The sequence below is a fragment of the Hyaena hyaena genome, unplaced genomic scaffold (genome assembly GCF_003009895.1).
Source record: "Hyaena hyaena isolate Hyena2069 unplaced genomic scaffold, ASM300989v1 scaffold_152, whole genome shotgun sequence".
NCBI classification, from domain to species: domain Eukaryota; kingdom Metazoa; phylum Chordata; class Mammalia; order Carnivora; family Hyaenidae; genus Hyaena; species Hyaena hyaena.
In genome coordinates, this window is record NW_024080784.1 from 3,028,619 (window position 1) to 3,044,477 (window position 15,859).

General features: G+C 36.9%; 1 protein-coding gene across 1 annotated transcript in view; it reads right to left on the reverse strand.

The window, feature by feature from the left end:
- Positions 1 to 6,396, reverse strand: part of MAGI2 (membrane associated guanylate kinase, WW and PDZ domain containing 2) — a 1,134,938-nt gene extending 1,128,542 nt beyond the window's left edge. The window contains exon 1 of the mRNA XM_039239084.1: positions 6,162 to 6,396. Within this exon, the coding sequence (XP_039095015.1) occupies positions 6,162 to 6,396 (235 nt within the window). The remainder of the gene's footprint in view (positions 1 to 6,161) is intronic.
- Between the last annotated feature and the right edge of the window lie 9,463 nt (positions 6,397 to 15,859).

The following is a 15,859-nucleotide window of genomic DNA, read 5'->3' on the forward strand; positions in this document are numbered from 1 at the left end:
TCTGAGCATTTCTCCTTTATGAACTCTTTCTATAAAAGGTATATTAAATTAATCTCCTCAACCAGCACTGATATGTATTTTTTAAGATTCAAGAGATCAAAAAATGAAACCAAGAAGTTATAGAAACTAATATTATCTGTCTTGTTCTCCTTACTTTAAAAATATTAATATTTACATATACAGTTTTAAAAAGAAATCAAATGGCACTTTCTCCTCCATGGTTCCTTTTATTTAAAATGTTTATAGTATTTGTCTCCTATTTTTTAGTAATCTAGCCCCACTATTTATTTTCAGGCATCAATGACTTTCTTTTATGTCAATTTATCTTCTTTATTTTTTGAGAGAGACAGAGAAAGCATGAGCGGGGAGGGGCAGAGAGAGAGGTAGAGAGAGAATCCCAAGCATGCTCTGCAGGGTCAGCATAGAGTACGACGTGGACCCAGAACCCACGAACCCTGAAACCATGACCTGAGCAGAAATCAAGAGCCGGAAGCTTAACAGACTGAGCTACCCAGGCATCTTGCCAACTTATCTTCTTAACATCATCCTATTTCCTTGGTGATCATGTCTATTTTCTTTGTTCTATCTTCTTGGTATAACAGAATCATCACTTTTACTTAATAATTAATATTTGCATTATTACGACTCTTGTTCAGTATAAAGCCAAGCACTGTGTTATTACAGTTCCTTTCTCATAAAAGTTGTCACCCATTTTGTTTTCTATTGCATCGTATTCTCAAACTCAATCCTTAACTTTTCCCTAGTGTTCCATCAGATAACAGCAAGTTCTTTACAGAAGTTTGTTTTTTTACTGCAAAAGCTGTAGCATATTTGATAGATTTATTTCCTTCTTTTTCCTGGAAACTTTCCTTTCTCTTCCTGCTCCAGCAGATACTTACCTCCCTCTAGACCAGCTGTCTCCTTGGACTTCATTTTACTGCTTGCCAGGAAAGTGATTTTTGACTGACTCACCAATTAAGTAAGTTTGGTATTAATGTCAGATCTGACTGTGCCTGAAATAAGAAATCAGTGAAATGAGACTATAAAGACTGTAAGCTTAAGAAAATAGGCCAAAGTAATATCTCAGAAAAAAAGACAGAAGATATTTAATCACTCAATCACCACCAAGTACAGAGCCTTGAATTCTGCTCATAGGAAAATCATAATCAATGCTTACACCAAGTCCAGTTCCACTCAGTAATACAAGTTTCCTAAGTCTATTGAACTAACTCTGCTGCTTTCTAAATGGATATCTTGGCACTCATCTGGCTATCTTGACCTCATGTAAGGTTAATTCTGAAGCCTCGATTCGAATTTCAGAACGAGGGCCCTGAATGTCAGGTAAGTGCCGCCATTTGTATAAGGTTCTCTCTCTTTTCTTTTTTTCTGGTCTCCCCATAGCACCTGTTAGAGTGATTTGCAGTGTAGGTATTGTTCTCACTGCACTTGTCACCTTGACAATATGTCAGCGTACCTGTCTCTTTATTAAGATTAAGGTACTAACCTCAATGAAATAGAGAAGATTAAAAATGTTTAAATGCATTCTACCTTCATTGCTTAATATCTATCACATAAAAAAAAATAGAGGTAAATAGGCAGGGCCAATTCATCTCTCAGGCACAGAACCTATCAGCTTTTCAGGGGCCTACTTTTCTGGGAAACACTAAAGACCTGAAAGACAAAAAAGTAAGGTTTATTGTGTCTAAAATATAGACACTAAAAAATTCAGATTAATAAATGCCTAATTAAATATCAAGAAAATGACAGTAGTTAATTATGAAATTTAATAAATTATTAAATTTAAAATGCATTTTAATTATATTTGAAACATTTTGTAGAGGCTAGATGTTTTTACTTCCAAAGTATTTCCAGGTATGCATACTGATTTCCAGTAACAAATATAATATTAATGTCAGCAGCAGCATCTTAGGAGGGAGGACTTTCTCATTTTTCTTTATTTTAAAAGACCTCAAATGTAAGAGAAGTTGAAAGAATAGTCCAAAGAGTATCAGCATATATTCAACTAATACTACAGAACTGGTTAGCTTTTAAGAACTTTTAAAACACTTTATGAGCTCGGCTATTGTTCAAACTAACCTTCTCAGGTAGTCCATTTATCATCCTTGGTTTGAAGTTAAGACATCTGAGGCCCAGAGAGATTACACCCTGTTCCTAGTCACAGAGCCAGTAAATAGTTGGTTTGGGATTCAAATCTAAAAATTGCCTAAGAGCCCATGGTTATTAAGAATCATTATTATGTATTAAATGAATTATGCAAAGGCAAATCCTTAATAAATTATTTTACATCTGAATTATGTTTAATATAGGATGTAGGTGTGTTTTAATATGATTTAAGGAGTGAAATTTCTGAGGTAATTGTGTCTAGAAAGCTTTTTTAAAGGCTGTGGGCAAATAGAGTGCAGGGCAGAAGCAAAAGTCCTTGGCAGAGCAGCCCAGAAAAAGATGGAAAAGCTAAGTGAGATATGCAAAGACTCTGGATGCATTCATGCATCTGGAAAAGACAGAAGAGGAAAGAAGTTTCTCTTTTACTGTGGTGACCAAATACTTTTTGGCAAGGTTTCTGTGTTGTAATCCCTAGTTTTTCTGCAAAATTATGGACCTAACATATCACTAATTCTTAGGCTATGGAAGCATGATTCTTGTTCCTTGATTGGAACTGAGGTTCCTGATTTCAGTCTTATGCGTGGCTGCCAATTCCAGGATGACTAAATACATCCCAACAGTGTCCTGGAAGAGCAGAAAAATCTCTGTCCTGAATTCAGACAACAACGTTCCAGTTCCAGCTTTACCTTGAGGTATTCCTGCTTAAATTTGGGGGAAGGGTGGACATAAGCATTCTCTATTACACTTAATGAGCCTAAAACCAATTTCAATTCTAATATTCTATGATTCATTTTTGAACACATGCTACCTAGGACATTTTGAAAAATTTTAGGCCAATTCTAATTTCTTATTTATTTATTTATTTATTTTAAGAGAAAGAGAGTGCACGAACAGGGGAGGGACAGATAGTGGGGGGGTGGGGGGTGGGAACAGAATCTGAACCAGGCCCCAGGTTCCAGGTTCTAAGTTGTCAGCACAGAGCCAGATGTGGGGCTCCAGATGTGGCGCTTGAACTCACAAGCCGTGAGATCATGACCTAAGCTGAAGTCAGACACTTAACCGACTGATCCACCCAGGCGCCCCTCTAATTTCTTTATATGCAAACTAAAGTTGTTGAAAGAATATCATGTTGCCTGCAACTGTTCAGAATCGTTTATATCTGCTGATATGTCTCCTTTTATCACCTTCACAGTGCCGTGAAAAGTATTATCCCTATTGGACAAGTGGGAATACTGAAGCCATATAACATCAGGTGTTAACCAGTTGGTAACAAAGACTAAACCCAAGCCTCTGACTCTCAGGCCTTTCAATTTCAATAGGCAAAGCTATTTCTATAGCCTCATTTATTTCTATTTTTCCTGAAAAATTATATATACTTTTTCCAGTATTGGTGTTGATAGTAGGCAAAATAGAAGGTGACTAATGAGATGTATTTGAGAGCCTTCCAGCAGGGCTCTCCATCCAAAAGCAGAAATTCTTACTTTTTGTTACAAGGCCTAAACTGCCACAAGTACACACATTTGTTAAGGCCCCAGACAGAACTTTCAGTCTAAAAGACAATGCAATCAAAGTGCTCCCAGAAGTGGTGTATCCTTAGCAGAAATTGGCTCTTTGTCAGGGAAAAGAGTAAAAGGCAGGCATAATTGGCCATGTTTAAACACCCTCTGGGAAAGGGTTTTAGAGCAGGATCCTGGTATGGTGAGGACGGATGACAACCTAAATGAGTTGTCAATAGTAGAAAGAAAATGTGATGATACTGAAGGTAAAAAGCCAAAAATAGACTTTGCTTACTTCATTTTGCCTGGGGCCAGTTTTGATTTGTTCCTTTAACACAGTACTTGCCCTTCCTAACCTTGAAAGTTTATGAGGGTTTTAAGTGAAAATAAAAAACACAAAAGTGATGACTTTCAAGGTCACAGGAAATAAAATTTCTCTATGTTTAGGATGTCTGCCTCTATTGTCCTTCAGGATCATCCCTTCATCAGAGCAGCACTCCCCAAGTATATCCCACTAACAGCGGTTCTAAAAGAAGTGGAAAAAGCTGGGATCTGTAGTCATACAAATTTGGGGAATGTTGGCTAATTTGTTTAACCCAAAGAGACTGAGATTAATCATGCACAGCTGCACATTACAAGGTCTGAGAAGCATCAGCATGCTTATTAACTCATTGTTCCTCCAATGTATATGCCTATGAAATCTTTTTTATATAATAGCATTTTATGAAATCCTTTGCAAAAATGTTGTCTACTGTACTATCTGTTCAGTAAGAAAACTATAAGTTTTTGACTATGTTTAGCTGAAATTTCACTGTTCAAATTCTATATGAATCTTTTAAAAATCTGAGCTTATACAGAATTCAGGTTTATTAAAAAAATTTTAATGTTTATTTTTTTTTAAATGTTTTATTTATTTCTAGGAGAGAGAGAGAGAGAGACAGCGTGAGCAGGGGAGGGTCAGAGAGAGAGGGAGTCACAGACTGAAACAGGCTCCAGGCTCTGAGCTGGCAGTCAGCACAGAGCCCGACGCGGGGCTCGAACCCACGAACCGCGAGATCATGACCCGAGCGAAAGTCGGACGCTTAACCGACTACGCCACCCAGGCGCCCCTAATGTTTATTTTTGAAAGAAAAACAAAGAGTGTGAGCATGGGAGGGGCCAAGAGAGATACACAGAATCTGAATCAGTTTTTATTTCAATTAATGTTTTTATTATCTAAGGATTCATAGCATATTCTTTAGTAATTCCCTATTTAAGTACAAAAATGATCAACTCTCTCTTCAAATATTATCAACTCCAGGATTTTAACATTACACAAATTTTTGGAATGGAAAGACAATCCATGCTCTTGGGTTGGAAAAACAAGTATTATTAAAATGTCTACACTACCCAAAGCAATCTATGGATTTAATGCAATCCCTACCAAAATACCAACAGTATTTTTCACAGAACCAGAACAAATAATCCTAAAATTCATATGGACCACAAAAAGCCCAAATAGCCAAAACAAAAAGAAGTATCACAATCTCAGATTTCAAGTTATACTATAAAGCTGCAGTAATCAAACCAGTATGGTACTGGCACAGAAAAACAAACACATTTCAATGTAACAGGATAGAAAGCCCAGAAATAAAGCCATGATTATATGGTCAGTTAATCTTTAACAAAAGAGGCAAAAATATGCAATGGAAAAAGACAGTCTCTTCAACAAATGGTGTTGGGAAAACTGGACAGCTACATGCAAAGGAATGAAACTGGACCATTTTCTTCCATTATACAAAAGTAAAGTCAAAAGGGAGTAAAGACCAAAATGTGAGAAAACATAAAAGAAAAAATTATAAAAGAGCACATGCAGCAATTTCTCTGACACTTGGCCTTAGTAGTATTTTTTAAAGTACACTTTACCCTCAGTGTGGGGGCTTAAACCATGGTCCCCAAAATCAAGGGTCCCATGTTCTCCCAACTGAGCAAGCCAGGCATCCCATTTAGCAATTTTTCTAATTATGTCTCCTGAGACAAGAGAAATAAAAGCAAAAACAAACTATTAGGACAACAGCAAAATAAAAAATTTCTTAACAGCATACGAAACAACCAACAAAACTGAAAGGCAACCGGAAGGGCCAAGATGGTAGAATAGCATGGAAGGTGTTTTTGCATCTCTTGTCTCCTGAAATACATCTAGATGAACACTAAACCATCGTGCAAACCTGGAAAACTGATTTGAGGATTAACACAACAATCTGCACAACCTGAACCACTAAACTCGGCAGGTACGCAGCACAGAGGTGAATTAGGAGAGAAAGAAGCTGCGGAGGGCAGGGAGCTGTTTTTGCTTGCGGAGAAAGGACAGAGAAGTGGGGAGAGTACGGGAAAAGCACCTCTCCTCCCTCCTCCCCCCAAAAAAAGCAGCTGGAGAGGAAGTGCAAAAGTGGAAACAGCTGCAGGGACTGACTGAACAAAAAAGGGAGAAAAGAGGGTTTAATTCCATTAAGACTCTATAAACAGGGGGAACACAGGGTCTGAAACTCCATAGCACGATACCTGGCGGGCTCTGGTAGGAAGCGCGAATCCTCAGGAACAGAGAGTGAGGTTTGGAGAGTACTCGGTCCACACAGGAAGAGGCAGTTCCTCTGCTGGGAGGACATTTGCTACAGGTTGTTCGGCTAATCCACAGGCAAAGGTCCCAGCAGACCCAGAGAACAACCACATTTGCTGTGCTAAAAATGAGGACGTTAAAGGGGAAGCCTGGGGCCAGATGTGTGTTGTGATTTTCCATAAACCCTGAAACTCTGCTGATGTAAGATCACATGAACTTCTTCTCAGGCAGCCTGGCACCCAGTTGCAGGCTCTGAGCATTGGCAGCAGCACAGTCTCCCAAACGTTCCTGGGAGCCAGCTGCACCTGGCCATTGCTCAGCAAGACCCTCCCCCAGAAGGTCTGAGCGGGTCAAAGCCGCAGTCCCTCAAAAGTGAGGGGATGGGAAACACATTTGAGCCCCATTTGAGATAAAACTCAGCATGTAGGTGTCACCTCACAGCCTGATGGCTTGGTCACAGACAGTGTAGAAGCAGGGAGTGGATGGAAGCCAGAGACAAATGAGAGGTGGTTGACTGCAGGTAGTGGAGAACACAGACTTCTGATACTAGAGACTGCATAGGTGGGTGACGCCATTTTCGCCCCTCCAACTCATGCGCATACATGCCACAGTAATCCACCGCAGTAAGGTGAGCAGTGTCATTTAGTGGAGAATGGAGCCATTACACTAAACCCCTCCTAAATGGACCAATAGCGCTCTTTCTTTTTTAAATGTTTTTATTTATTTCTGAGAGAGAGAGCATGAGCAGGGAAGGGTCAGGGAGAGAGAGGGAGACACAGAATCCAAAACAGACTCCAGGCTCTGAGATAGCTGTTAGCACAGAGCCCGATGCAGGGCTCGAACCCATGAACCATGAGATCATGGCCTAAGCTGGTCAGACGCTCAACCGACTGAGCCACCCAGGTGCCCCTACAGCGCTCTTGACAAACACAAGTCTCTTCACCTGCTTAATTTACTGACTGTAAAGTACTTCAGAGCTTGGCTTCTATGGGATACCAGATGTAATTTCAATCGTACTTCACTCTGTTCACTGGTTCTTTTATTCAACTTTTTTTTCTTTTTCTTTTCTTTTCTTTTCTTATTCTTGAATATTGAAAGAAAAAAACTAGTTTATTTTCCATTTTTATTGAAAAGATTTTTATACTATGTTTTTTTACTTTTTTTGTTAATATTTAAAATTCTATTTTACATTCATCATTTCATTTTATTCTATTTTATTTATTTTTTCAGATTTTCAAATGTTTTCCTTTTTTTATTCTTTTTTCTTTTTTTTCTTATCTTTCCCTTTTTTCTCTAATTTATCAAACTTCTTTCGAAAGCCAGACCAAAACACACCTAGGATTTAGCATCCTTTATTAGATTTCTTTGTTTTGTTTTTAATTTTTTAATTTTAATTTTATTAATTTATTAATTCCTTTTCTTCCTTCAAAATGAGGAAGTGAAGGAATTCATCCCAAAAGAAAGAACAGGAAGAAATGACAGTCAGAGACTTAATCAACACAGATACAAGCAGGATGTCTGAACCAGAACTTAGAATCAAAATAATAAGAATACTAGCTGGGGTTGAAAATAGATTGGAATCCCTTTCTGGAGATAAAAGAAGTAAAAGCTAGTCAGGATGAAATTAAAAAAATGCTATAACTGAGCTGCAATCTCGATTAGATGCCACAGAGGCAAGGAGGGATGAAACAGAGCAGCAAATCGGTGGTATAGGGGGAAAACTTATAGAGAATAATGAACTAGAAAAAAAGAGGGAGACTAAAGAAAAAGAGCACAAAATAAAAAAAATTAGACAACTCAGTAACTCATTAAAAAAGAATAACATTAGAATCATCAGAGAGAAACATCACAGAGGAAAGGGGGTAGAAAATTTATGTGAGTTAATCATAGCAGAAAACTTTCCTAACCTGGGGAAAGACACAGATGTAAAAATCAAGGAAGCATTGAAGACTCCCATGAGATTAAACAAAAAAAGACTGTCAACAAGGCATATCATAGTCAAATTCACAAAATACTCAGGCAAAGAAAGAATTGTGAAAACAGCAAAGAAAAAAACGTTCTTAATCTACAAGGGAAGACAGATCAGGTTTGCAGCAGACCTATCCACAGAAACTTGGCAGGCCAGAAAGGAGAGGCAGGATATATTCAATATGCTGAATTGGAAAAATATGCAGCCAAGAATTCTTTATCCAGCAAGGCTGTTATTCAAAATAGGAGAGATAACACTTTTCCCAGACAAACAAAAATTAAAGGAATTTGTGACCACTAAGCCAGCCCTGCACGAAATTTTAAGGGGGACTCTCTGAGGGGAGAAAATATGAGGAAAAAAAAAAAAAGAAAGAAAAAGATCAAAAGGAACGAAGACTAGAAAGGACCAGAAAATACTACCAGAAACTCCATCTCTATAGGCGACATAGTGGCAATAAATCCATATCTTTCAGTACTCACTCTAAACGACAATGGTCTAAACCCTCCAATCAAAAGACATAGAGTAACAGAATGGATAAGAAAACAAGATCCAGCTATCTGCTGTTTACAGAAGACCCATTTTAGACCTAAAGAAACCTTTAGATTGAAAATAAAGGGATGGAGAACCATCTATCATGCTAATGGTCACCAAAAGTAAGCCAGAGTAGCCATACTTATATCAGACAATCTAGATTTTAAAATGAAGACAGTAACAAGAGAGGAAGAAGAGCATTATATCATAACTAAGGGTTGTATCCACCAAGAAGTCCTAACAATTGCAAACATTTATGTTCCAAATGTGAAACACCCAGGGGCGCCTGGGTGGCTCAGTCGGTTAAGCGTCCGACCTCGGCTCAGGTCATGATCTCATGGTTCGTGGGTTCGAGCCCTGCGTTGGGCTCTGTGCTGACAGCTAGCTCAGAGCCGGGAGCCTGTTTCAGATTCTGCGTCTCCCTCTCTCTCTAACCCTCACCTGCTCACTCTGTCTCTCTCTCTTTCTCAGAAATAAATTTTTAAAAATGTGAAACACCCAAATATATAAATCATTTAATCACAAACATAAAGAAACTCATTGATAATAATATCATAATAGTAGGAGACTTCAACACTCTACATACAGCAATGAACATATCATCTAAACAGAAGATCAACAAGGAAATAATGGTTTTGAATGACACACTGGACAGAATGGATTTAAAACATATATTCAGAACATTTCATCTTAAAGCAGAAGAATACACATTCTTCTTGATTGCACATGGAACAGTTTCCAGAATAGATCACATACTGGGACATAAATCAGCCCTCAACATGTACAAAAAGATCAATATCTTACCGTGAATATTTTCAGACCACAACACTATGAAACTCAAAATCAACCACAATAAAAAAATTTGGAAAGATAACAGATACTTGGATACTTAAAACATCCTACTCAAGAATAAATGGGCTAACCAAGAAGTTAAAGAAGAAATTAAAAAGTACATGGAAGCCAATGAAAATGATACCAGTCTGGCCCAAAAACTCTGGGATGCAACAAAGGCAGTCATAAGAGGGAAATGCATAGCAATCCAGGCCTACCTAAAGAAAGAAGATAGATCTCAGTACAACCTACTCTTACACCTCAAAGAGCTGGAAAAAGAACAGCAAATAAAACCTAAAACCAGCAGAAGACAGGAAATAATAAAGGTTAGAGCAGAAATCAGTGCTATCGAAATGAAAAAACCCACTAGAACAGATCAATGAAATCAGGAGCTGGTTCTTTGAAAGAATTAACAAAATTGATAAACCCCTAGCTAGTTTCTTCGAAAAGAAAAAGGAAAGGACCCAAATAAATAAAATCAAGAATGAAAGAGAAGAGATCACAACCAGCACTGTAGAAATGCAAAAATAATAAGAGAATATTATGAGCAATTATACACCAATAAAATGGGCAATCTGGAAGAAATGGACAAATTCCTAGAAACATATAAACCACCAAAACTGAAACAGGAAGACATAGAAAATTTGAACAGACTCATAACCAGTAAATAAATCAAATTAGTAATCAAAAGTCTCCCCCAAAACAAGAGTCCAGGGCCAGATGGCTTTATACGGGAATTCTACCAAACATTTAAGGGAGAATTAACACTTATTCTCTTGAAGCTGTTCCAAAAAACAGAAATGGAAGGAAAACTTCCAAACTCTTTCTATGAAGCCAGCATCACCTTGATTCCAAAAACAGACAAAGACTTTACTAAAAAGGAGAACATTAGATCAATTTCCCTGATGAACCTGGATGCAAAAATCCTCAACAAGAAACTAGTCAACTGGATCCAACAATACATTTTAAAAAATCATTCACCACGATCAAGTGGGATTTATACTCTGTGTGCAGGGCTGGTTCAATATCCAAAAAACAACCAATGTGATACATCACATCAATAAAAGAAAGGACAAGAACCACATGACCCTCTCAATAGATGCAGCGAAAGCATCTGACAAAATACAACATCCATTCTTTATAAAACCCCTCAAGAAAGTAGGGATATCATACCTCAAGATCATAAAACCCATATATTAAAGACCCACTGCTAATATCACCCTCAATGGAGAAAAACTGAGAGCTTTATCCCTACGGTCAAGAACAAGACAGGGATGTTCACTCTACTCACTGTTATTCAACGCAGTATTGGAAGGAAGTCTTAGCCTCAGCAATCAGACAACACAAAGGAATAAACGGCATCCAAATTGGCCAGGAGGAGGTCAAACTTTCACTCTTCGCAGATGACATAATACTTTCTATGGAAAATCCAAAAGATTACACCAAAAAACTGCTAGAACTAATCCATGAATTCAGCAAAGTCATAAGATATAAAATCAATGCACAAAAATTGGTTGCATTCCTATACAACAATGAAGCAACAGAAAGAGAATTCAAAGAACTGATCCCATTTACAATTGTACCAACAACCATAAAATACCTGGGAATAAACATAACCAAAGAGGTGAAAAATCTATGCACTGAAAACTATAGAAAGCTTATGAAAGAAATTGAAGACACAAAAAAATAGAACAATATGTCATGCTCCTGGATTGGAAGAACAAACATTGTTAAAATGTCAACACTACCCAAAGCATTCTACATATCCAGTGCAATACCAATCAAAGTAACACCACCATTCTTCACAGAGCTAGAACAAACAATTCTAAAATTTGTATGGAACCAGAAAAGACCCCGAATAGCCAAAGCAATCTTGAAAAAGAAAACCAAAGCTGGAAGCATCACACTCCCTGACTTCAACACATATTACAAAGCTGTAATAATCAAGACAGTATGGTACTGGCACAAAAATAGACACTCAGATCAATGGAACAGAATAGAGAACCCAGAAAGGGACCCATGAATGTATGGCCGACTCATCTTTGACAAAGCAGGAAAGAATATCCAATGGAATAAAGACAGTCTCTTCAGCAAATGGTGCTGGGAAAACTGGACAGTGACAGGCAGAAAAATGAATCTGAACCACTTTCTTACACCTCACAAAAATATGCTCAAAATGGATGAAAGATCTAAATGTAAGACAGAAAGCCATCAAAATCTAGAGGAGAAAACAGGCAAAAACCTCTTTGATCTCTACCATAGCAACTTCTTATTCAACACGTCTCTGGAGGCAAGGGAAACCAAAGAAAAAATGAACTACTGGGACCTTATCAAAATAAAAAGCTTCTGCACAGTGAAGGAAACAATCAGCAAAACTAAAAGGCAGCTGATGGAATTGGAGAAGATATATGCAAATGACACATCAGATAAAGTTAGTAACCAAAATCTATAAAGAACTTACCAAGCTCAACACCCAAAAAGCAAATAATCCAATGAAGAAATGGGCAAAAGACATGAATAGACACTTCTCCAAAGAAGATATACAGATGGTGAACAGACACATGAAAAAATACTCAACATCACTCGTCATTAGGGAAATACAAATCAAAACTACAATGAGATACCACACCTGTCAGAATGGGTAGCATTAACAACTCAGGCAACAGCAGATGTTGGCGAGGATGCAGACAAAGAGGATCTCTTTTGCACTGCTGGTAGGAATGCAGACTGGTGCAGCTACTCTGGAAAACAGTATGGAGTTTCCTCAAAAAAATTAAAAATAGAACTACCATACGATCCAGCAATTGCACTATTTCCAAGGGATACAGGTGTGCTGTTTCCAAGGGCACATGCACCCCAATATTTATAGCAGTGCTATTGATGAATGCAAAGTATGGGTAGAGCCCAAATGTCCATTGAGGGATGAATGGATAAAGAAGATGTGGCATATATATGTATATATATATATACATATATATAACGGAATATTATTCGCCAATCAGTAAGACTGAAATCTTGCCATTTGCAACGATGTGGTTGGAACTGGAGGGTATTATGCTAAGCAAAATTAGTACATCAGAGAAAGACAAACATATGACTTCACTCAGATGAGCAATTTAAGATACAAAACAGATGAGCATAAGGGAAGGGAAGCAAAAATAATATAAAAACAGTGAGAGGGACAAAACATGAAAGACTCTTAAATATAGAGAATAAACAGAGGGTTACTGGGGGGTGGTTGTGGGGGGGTCTAAATGGGAAAGGGGCATTAAGGAATCTACTCCTGAAAACATTGTTGTAGCATATGCTAACTAACTTGGATGTAAATTAAACAATAAATAAATTAAGACAAAACCTGAAAGGCAACCTACTGAATAAGAGAAGATATTTGCAAACAACATATCCAGTAAAAGGTTAGCATCCAAAATATATAAAAAGTATATACAACTCAACAACCAAAAAACACATAATCTAATTATAAATGAGCAGAAGACATAAACTAACATTTATCCAAATAAGACACATAGATGGCCAATAGACACATGAAAAGATGTTCTACATCACTTATTATCAGGGAAACAAAAATCAAAACTATAATGAGAATCACCTCACATTTGTCAGAATGGCTAAAATCAAAAACAAGAAACAAGTGTTGATGAGGATGTGGAGAAATAGAAACCCTAGTGCACTATTGGCAGGAATGCAAAGTGGTGCAGCCACCATGGAAACAGTATGAAGTTTCCTCAAAAAACTAAAAACAGAACTACCCTATGATCCAGTAATCACACTACTGAGTATTCACTACCAACCCCCCCCCACTAATTCCAATGGATGCATGTACCCCCATGTTTATTGCAGCATTATTTATAACAGCCAAACTATGGAAGCAGTCCAAGTGTCTATTGATAGATGAAGGAATAAAGAAGATGTGAGATACATATATGAATATTATTCATCCATAAAAAAGAATAAAACCTTTCCATTTGCAACAACATGAATAGAGCTAGAGAGTAAAATACTAAGTGTAATAAGTCTAAGTCAGAGAAAAACAAATACCATACAGTCTCACTTATCTGTGGAATTTAAGAAACAGGACGAAAGAGCAAAAGAAAAAGACGTAGGGGAGAGAGAGACCAAGAAGCAGACTCTACAGAGAACAAACTGATGGTTACCAGAGAAGGGTGGGTGGGGGATGGCTGAAATAGGCAATAAGGATTAAAGGATTAAATGACAAAAAAAAATAAAATAAAACTTTAAAAATTATGTGGATTTGCTTTTGGTGATATATTAACACTAATGTTGCATAGAAAATATATTCTAGTCCTAGGCAAAACTTTCTTCTCACATTTTAGAGGATGTAAGAGAAATCATTAAGTAGAAAATGATTAGTAAAGAATGCTGGCAACAGTAAAAGATTAAAGTCTAGGAATGATACACATTACCTTTATTACCTTTCAGTGGGCAAGGTGTTTAAAAACTAGTTTTTTTAATGACTATAAAAGAGATTTTGGTCATCTACTTAGGCTGGAAATGGTTGATGGTAAAATATGGTCACAACCTGACACTGTCATTAGGGTGTAGTGGAAAGGTCTCTGGATTGGGAATGAGGAGACCTGAGACTTATGTTTGGCTTTCCATTAAGTATCTGTGTAAATTTGGTTATGTAATTTCTCACTGGGATTTTATTTTTATTTTCTATTATTCACAACATAAGGCAGACAACTAAGTAATAAGGTTTTAGAATGTGTTTATGAGTTAGTATGGGTTATTAACTTTCATATCATTTAGGACCCATTTACTACATTACTATTATTGAAACAGGCTATATTAGGTGATAGTTCATCATAAATTATTCAACATAAATAAAAAATAATTGAGAAGTTTCAAATGAACAAAGAAAAATTTACCTGGGGGAAAAACAGTAATGACTGGAAAGTCATTTTGAGTCATAATATCCATTTTCTTCTACAAAATTGAGCTCATGTGTGATACACATTACTCTGATCCCCCTTCCTGTTTTATCTGAGTTTCCTAAAAAAAACTTTACTGTTTGAATGTCTTCTTGTGATTTCATTTAGATCCATGTCTTCAGGCATAATATGAAAGCTGATTATTGCCAACATGTATTTCCAGCTCCGAGTGCCCCCCACCCTACCCCGAGCTGTAGATGCACAAATCCAACCATCTACTTGACAGATTTTCTTGGCTCTCTAATAGACGTGTGAAACATAACATGTTCAAAACAGAAATCTTGACTCTCCACACAACCCTTACCCCAAACTCTTCACCCTATTTTTTTTTTCTTTTAGTACTGGCACATAAAATGTTCCCAAACCTAGAATAGATCTTTAACTGGTCTCCTTTTTCCAACTGCACAGATAAAAATCAACAATTTTAATTTCTGTTTCTCATCATCTCTGGTGATACTACACTAGTCCATGCAACCATCATCTCTCCTTGGACTATGGCTATAGATCACTGCTAGTTCTGCTTCTCACCAGCATTTCTTTAAAAATGTTTCATATAATAAAGCAATCTTTTAAAAACATAAAGTAGATCATTTTTCTGTCCTATTTCTAACTCTCCAGTGGCTATTCATTGTACTTAGGAACAATGTCAAATTCCTTACCACAAAGTCCTGCTTTGTCTGATCCCTGCCTACCCCTCCAACCCTAGCTTTTAATACTTTTTCCTCTCTAGTGTTCAAAAATGCCAGTAAGTCAGTTCTGTCATAACTTCACTAGGAGATGGACAATAACAAAGAAAAAAAACTTGCCATTTGTTTTAACTATGGCATCAGCAGCTGCTTCAGTAACTGCTACACAAAGATAACTCTTGACAACTAGGCATTCACTCCTGAAAAAATAAAATCTGTAGAATGCTCTGTTGTACTGCACTTATATATTTTGACTTGCTCAATTCTAACATAAAACAAAGGAAGAAAAATAAACAAAACAAAACCAACCCAATAATCAATAGGCATTTTAAAAATATTTAAGTTACCACCAATTTAAAATGTACACACACAAAATATGTCCTGAATCTACAACCAACATCTTAACTTTCATTCTTAATGTGCTAAACACAATGAAAGCAAATGGATATAAAGAGTTTTTAGTACAATGTTACTGCAACATAATATGTACTGCAAAACTTTTTAAAAGAATGGTAAAAACTTAATAAAAGGAGAAATTTTCAAAATATAAACTTATTTTTACCCAGACAATGAGAATTCCACTTATTACTCCTGCCACTTTCTACCTTACACTCTACAATCCAGAGTCACCAAAAAGCTCATGGTCCTCCATAAAC